Below are 7,500 nucleotides of genomic sequence, written 5' to 3'. Positions count from 1 at the left end.
CAGTTTTAGTAATTTTAGTACTTAAATTTGTTCATTTTAGTTATTGTGTTTTTAATTATAATTTTTGTTTTTACTACTGCTGTCAAATAATTAATCATGGTTATCCAAAATAAAATGTATTTTTATATATATATATATATATATATATATATATATATATATATATATATATATATATATATATATATATATATATATATATATAATATTGACATGTGTATATATTTATATCAATTATATCATAATTACATTTAATACTTTATTTTAGCTGTATTTAAGTTATTGAAATTGATTTTGAGTGTTTTTAAGCAATGCTGTCGTTTAGGAATAGTGAGAATTGCTCCATACAGTTTTTTTTTTTTTTTTTTTTTTTTTTTTTTGCAGTTTATTAAACAAAAGCATTAATTTTACACTAGTAGCAGGCTTCCCACGTGTTCTTAATAAATGTACCTGTTGCATTGTGGCTTGCCGTGCGGTGAACATGAGAACAAAGGGTCTTTTATTGTGTTGCACTTCCTGTTAAAGTGTTTTTTGCTGACTGTGTTTGCTCAGGCCATCTGGAGAGCAAGTCCAGCATCAAGCGCGTGCTGGCCATCACCGCGGTCCTGTCTCTGGCCTACTCCATCACACAGGTGAGTTATACAACTCCCATTCATTAAATACACAAAAGCAGTCATAAGAAACATGAGTACGTTTGCACCAGCAGCCAACAATACACTGCATTGGTCAGAATGATTCATTTTGCTAATGCCAAAAATCATCAGGATATTAAGTAAAGAGGTATTTTGTAAATGTCTAAACATATCAAAATTAATTTTTTTAAATTAGTAATATGCATTGCTAAGAGCTTAAATAATACAGCTTTAAATGTGATTTATTTTTTTTCTCACCAATATTTCGATTATTTATTATTATTATTTATTTATTTATTTATTTATTTATTTTTAAACTGACCCTATGACTGCTTTGGTCACATTCATTACAGCACAAATTGTTAAATACACGTTTATACGTTGGAGGTTAATTCAGAAACCTCTCTTGATCGGTCGGGCTCATTTTTAATTTCTTTAAAGAACGGTTTCCCGACCCCAGATCGATCGATGACGATATAACGCGTATTCATACAGGCGTAGATATGTCACGTGAGACGTTAAACCAGTCGTTGTGTTACAGACATGATATAGTTTTGAGTGGTTTCTCTCTCTCTCAGGGGACTCTGGAGATTCGTTTCCCAGACAAACATCTCTCCGCTAATGACTTCAACATCTCACGGCCACGGCGGACGCCCACTTCTGGTTGGCCAGTTCCTGTTTCTTTTTCCTGGTATCTGATTAATGCCTCCTCCTTCCTGCGTGGCGTGCTGTGTGTTGTTGCGTCATGTTCAGTTTGGGATGAATCTGTTTCAGGTGTATTCCCTGATCGTCATTCTACCCAAAACCCGGTCAGAGAGGCGGATCTCGTTGCCCTGTGAGTAAGCGCTGCGTGCATGGCGTTAAATCCCAGCGAGTCGGCGATTATGAGTGACGTGACTGTGTTTGTGTTTCTCGTGCCGCAGCCAAGAGGAGTTTCTACGTGTACGCTGCTATCCTGTCGGTGCTCAATCTGGTTCAGGGTTTGGGAAGCGCTCTGCTCTGCGCCGACATCATCGAAGGCCTCTGGTGAGCGCTTTGATGAAACGCATTTGCTGATTTTTGTGCAAAAGTGCATTTAAGCCTTGCACTTTTGCTATTTTAAACTGCGTAATTAGTACTTAATTTTGTGCATAGTCTCTACTGAAGATACTGATTGTGCTAAAGTTGTACTTGAGCTACGCTTTAAAGGAACAGTTCACCCGAAGATGAACAAAACTGTACGAGTTTCTGCTGTTTTGGGTAGTAGGGGGAAAAAAATACTGTCAGTGGTGACCCAAAACACCCAAACTTTCTTCAAAATATCTTCCTTTCGTTACAGGTTTGGAAATGCCTTGAGGGTCGAGCAAATGATGACAGATTTTTATTTCTGGGTGAACTATTCCTTTAAAATATGCATTTACAGGGATGCTGTACAGAGGTCGTACACTTCTTATTAATAGTGATATTAAAACACTTTTAGGCGCAATATTAAAAAAATGGGCATTGTGCATTAAAGAGATACTCCAGAAGAAGTTTAATTGTATAATAGCATTTTATATCAGTAAATATACTAATAGATTTTATTTATTTCAGATAAAATATGGCATGTGTTTTTTTAATAAGGATATACTTTGCATGTTAACAGAAATGTTAGTGTTAGTTAATGACATTTTCAGTTTTCCAATGCATTTAAGTAACGTTTTGTGAACTATTTAATAATAAAAAAAATTAATAAATCTGCATACATATGCAGTCTTTGTATAATTGTAATATAGAATATTTGGCAATATGTCAAGCTCTTAAAAAAAAAAAAAAATGTTTTTCCCTTCTAAATAACTTTTTTTTTCAATATACTGTTAACATATATATATATATATATATATATATATATATATATATATATATATATTTATATATATTTTTTTATATATTTATATATTGTCCTATTTGCATAAAAGTTTGAGAAATGACTGAATTCTCATGATTTGAGAATGCTACAATAATATATATAAAATTCATATTCTTTTTATATCATGATATCTACTAGTTGTAGCTTTTCCCGAGTGCTGCGGTTGATTTCTCTCTCAGCTCATCAGACGCTGTCTCTCTGTGTTTGCAGCTGTGTGGATGTGACCACATTCCTCTACTTCTCCGTCTTCGCTCCTCTGATCTATGTGACGTTCCTCAAAGGATTCTTCGAATGTACGTAGATCCACCTGAGAGTTCAGTCACAGGATATCAGACTCATTCCTGTGGTGTTATCAGGCTCTGAGAGCAGACGCTTCCTCAAGATGCAGCTTATTTTTAATATTCAGGCTCTGAAAGCTGATTCAGTGATCCTCAGACAATGTGGCCAGCCGTCATATTATAATACAAGCTTTCACTTCTTCTATTTTCTGTCTTTTCCCTTCGAGTTTAAATAGCCAGAAAACGCAGCCCATGTTTTACTTTCGCTTTTAAATCTGCTGCAGTTCGGCGTCAAGCTGTTGTTTGTTACAGATCTCCCTCTTTTTCTCAGTTTCCTTTGCTTTTAAACAGCCTGGTTTAAAAAAAAGAACCGTGCGCATTTTATTTTCACTTTTTAATTTGCGGCAATTGGACATAAATTGCTTGAATTCAAGCAAAAGAACTATAGCGAACAGATAACTTTTATTAGCAAATGAACACCATGAGAACTTTTATTAACAAAATGAATGAAAATACACCATGATATGTAAAATATCTTATTAGTAACACACTGAGTTTAAATAGCCTAGGTATACTACGATTTAAATATCATATAATTAAATTATTATTAAATGTATATATTTTAAATATTATATTAGTAAAATTATAATTATATACTGAGTGTGTGTATATATATGTTATATATATATATATAATAATTATATAAAATAATATATAATTATTATTTTATATATTATTATTATTATTATATATATATTATATATATATATATATATATATATATATATATATATATATATATATATATATATATATATATATATAATATATATATATATATATTATATACTATATATATATATATATATATATATATATATATATATATATATATATATATTATATATATAAAATATATATATATATATATATATATATATATATATATATATATATATATATATATATATATATATATATATATATATATATATATATATATATATATATATATATATATAATATATATATATATAATATATATATATATATATATATATATATATAATTGAATTTTTTTCTTCTTTTGGATGTAATTATCTTCGATTGCTCATTTGACTCGCACTAATTGAATAAACCTTTTAATGTATTTTTTCACGCTCGTTTTCTCTTCAGTTCCGAGCCCAAAATCCTCTTCTCCTACAAGTCACAAATCGACGAGCCGGAGGACACGGACGTTCACCTGCCCAACACCTCGTCGTCCGGTCTGGGCCGGAAGGATCTGGATCACGGCTCGTACTCCAGCACGCAGATCGACGGCTCCGGGGGCCTATCTGGACGACGCGTGGTTTCGGGGCCGTTCGGGCCCACAGCATCAACAGCATCGACAGCGACCGCTGGAGGGCCCTCAACGCCTGACCTCGAGCGGAAGCGGTTTTCCCCGTCACTTATTTAAGATCGATTTCATTTGTATTCCGTGAATCCAACATTCCTGCGTGTAACACGGTGCTCTTACTTTGACGTCTGTGTGCTGCTGCGGGCAACTCTTTTGGACTTTGTGACGTGCATAATGTAATATATTTCTGCTGAAACCATAATCGATCGCCGCTAGATGATTTCACAGTTACGCTACCGATACCAGCGAAAGATCTGCTCGTGTTTTGATGCTCGTTCTCTGCCGTCAGGGTTGTTCTGCACTGATTTGGCTCCTTTGCTTGGCTAATTTGAAGTCTTAAGGACCCTGTAATCTACCTTGACTCTGTTCATATGCTTCATATGGGCGAGCGATCATCTAGAAATTTGTAAAACGTTTATTTCTCAGCGCTACGTCGTGAGTGTTTTCTTTTGGATTTTTATTTATTTTAGTTATCGGAGGAGTTTTGTTTTAGCCTTGGGTTCAGTTCTTAAAGTGAAAGCTTAAATCGTGATCTTGACCTTTGTTCATCTTTCTAATGGATAATGAAACCGGCACCGGCTCAAGTCAGGCTTGTCTTCGTGTCATTCCACGTGGAAGAAAGTGAAGAAAAGGACCATGCTGAGAGAGAGGATTTGTCCCGCTTTGTTTTATTTGATAAAATACCACTAGTTAATTACATCCTAACTTTTTTTTTTGCACAAAAAAATTCTATTAAATCTGGCCTGAGTAAAATGCTTGTTTGCTTATTTCTCGTCTTTCTTTTAATATGATTTGAACGCAGACAGAAGTTGTTTTATGATCAAACTTTGTGTTTGGAGACGTGTGTGGATGCTCTACCATAAATATATTTTTTAAGTGATTTAATGTTGAATTTTTGCACTGAAATGCAACTTTAAATAGGTTCTTATTAATTGTACTCCTTGCTTTTATTTTTATTATTATTATTTTTGATATTGCAGCTTGTTATTGGAAGCATATGTTAACAATATTTCGTTTAGCCATAGCTTTGTTAAATATCAGGGTATTTATTTTGTTTTATTCAATGTTATTAAGCAGGACAAAAAGACAATTTAGTAAGACGTACAAAAGCAAAAACTTTTATTTTGCCAGCCATAGGGACAACCGAGGACTTTTATTTTGGAACATACTGTCAGTGAGGCGTGTGACGTGTTTCTAACAAACAGGAACTGACGACGTCAACAGATGTGGATCGTTTGCATGTATTCACTAAAAGAACGCTTTATTTCACGTTTGAACGTTCTGGATCAAATTGTTTATACTGTGACTTGTGCTTTCGTTTATGTTTTATATCGAAATGCTTCACACACTGTCACAACGTGACGTGCCGTGTGATAGCTATTCCCGTTTTATTTGGAAATTATTGTTATTGAACGTCACTGTTTTGCCATTGCTGTCACTAAAATATAAGAAATAGAAAAATAAACTAAAATAAACAACAACCAGAAAATCTGAACAGATAAAATAAGATTATTGCATGAAAATACAGAGGAGAAAAAAGACAAAAAACATTAATTTACTTACTATTTGTTGACTATTTCATTCATATATAATTATATAAAAAATACTAGAGTGAAAAACTATTCTGCAAAAAATACCATCAGGACTGCTGATTAAAACAAGGGATTGATAAAGTAAGATTTTCCGTATTTTAATAGGCCTACTGCTGATATTTTTTTACATTTATTTATAGGTTTAATAAATTTATTTTCTTTTAGTTTTAGTCATTTTAGTACTTCAACTTAAATGTGTTGCGACAAGTTTACGTTTTAAGTTTTTTAATAGTTTTATTTGACAAGACTGCAGCAGAAATTCACATTTTTTCCGTGAATGAATGATACATTCAGCAATAAGATAATTAATTCTTAATAATAATAAAATAGTAATATCTCAATACACAAAAAAAAAGATTTCAATATAAGAACACAAATTCAGCAAGCAATTAAAAACATAAAAGTAATATATAAAAATATCCCGCGACTTACATGTGACGTCAGTGTATCAAATAGAACTACATTTCCCATCTGCGTTTGGCGAGTCACGTGATGCGCGATAACCGTAATAGCGTGTCTGATGATTTTATCCGCACGCAGCGGGACGCAGTGACCCTGAAGTGAATCGGGGTGATTTTATTTCTCTTGTTGGAGCGTTTGGGGTGATTTGGGGCTGATGGGGGCCGCGGACAGCAGGAGCAGGTCTGTGTCGTACGGACTCGACGAACAGGACAATGTCACGGTTATACACGGAGTAAGGTGACAGACTCCACGACATCTCCACTTCAAATACATTATGATAATCATGTGCTGTGCGACACTACTGTCCCGAAATGACATTTACACGGTATTTTCTACTGTAATAGTGCTTTCGTGAACAGAAGTCTGTTGTAACTGTCCCTCTCAGTGGCTCTGAGAAAATGAAAGTATCGTTTAATCTGTTTATCCGTCACCGATTTAACCTTTCATATGAGATGCAATGATAAAACTAGCTCATTTTAAAGTTTGACCTCGTGTCTTGTTTGCTGGGATCTAATCTAATGCGAAATATAAACCTGTACAGTAATTTTATCTGCTCTCCCTCAAGGTCAGCTGATCTGTGTACAGCGAGAGCTTTGTGTCATTTATTTTTATTTATTTCTGTAGGATTATTTGCATGTATTAATAAACTGTAGGATTATTCGGTTGCATTAATTTTTGGGGGTTTGTTTTGTTTTTGCTTGTTTGTCTGAATTTGCATAACAGATATGTATGAATTTGAATATGTACCTTTTAAAAAAGGGAATCATAACTGGCTTGATGTTATTTTAATGCTAGTGTATCTGTGCTGTCAGTTGTCCGGAGATGTTCTTCAGCGGATGCGAGAGTCTGGACCATCATCATCATCATCATCATCATCACTCAAAGCAGAGAGCACCAAACCTGAACCAGGTACGATCACTTCCGCTCCTGTCTTCAACTACTCTCGTTTCTTTCTCATGTTGGTCTGTTATTCTGATCTCCCAGGGCCGTCCAGACCGTCCTCCACAGAGACCAGGAGGAGCTCAGAAGACCGGTTGGTGCACTTATATTGTTAGTAGGATTTCTGAAGGCCGTAATAACTACGCTACATCAAAACTTTTTCAACTCTTTTTATTTACCTTTTTTTTGTAATTTTGTCATGCTTTTTGTCTTTTTGTAAAAGTTTTAGTTTTTATTAATGATAATAACCTTGAAAAAAGCATTACGTTTAATGCTGCTATGATGCATGCGTATTTAGCAGAATATGATTACA

General features: G+C 33.7%; 1 protein-coding gene and 1 pseudogene across 1 annotated transcript in view; both read left to right on the top strand.

Moving 5' to 3' along the window:
• LOC122346745 overlaps positions 1-4,598 on the top strand; it is a 9,078-nt pseudogene extending 4,480 nt beyond the window's left edge.
• A 1,638-nt stretch (positions 4,599-6,236) lies between these two features.
• LOC122346744 (MICOS complex subunit mic25a-like) overlaps positions 6,237-7,500 on the top strand; it is a 2,873-nt gene continuing 1,609 nt past the window's right edge. Inside the window, exons 1-3 of the mRNA XM_043241596.1 lie at positions 6,237-6,484; positions 7,059-7,157; positions 7,233-7,279. Of these exons, the coding sequence (XP_043097531.1) occupies positions 6,403-6,484; positions 7,059-7,157; positions 7,233-7,279 (228 nt within the window). The 5' untranslated portion in view covers positions 6,237-6,402. The remainder of the gene's footprint in view (positions 6,485-7,058; positions 7,158-7,232; positions 7,280-7,500) is intronic.

Source organism: Puntigrus tetrazona, chromosome 6, assembly GCF_018831695.1.
Source record: "Puntigrus tetrazona isolate hp1 chromosome 6, ASM1883169v1, whole genome shotgun sequence".
Taxonomy (NCBI): Eukaryota; Metazoa; Chordata; class Actinopteri; order Cypriniformes; family Cyprinidae; genus Puntigrus; species Puntigrus tetrazona.
Note: the sequence above shows the minus strand (reverse complement) of the source record. Positions and strands in the feature narration are given on the sequence as shown.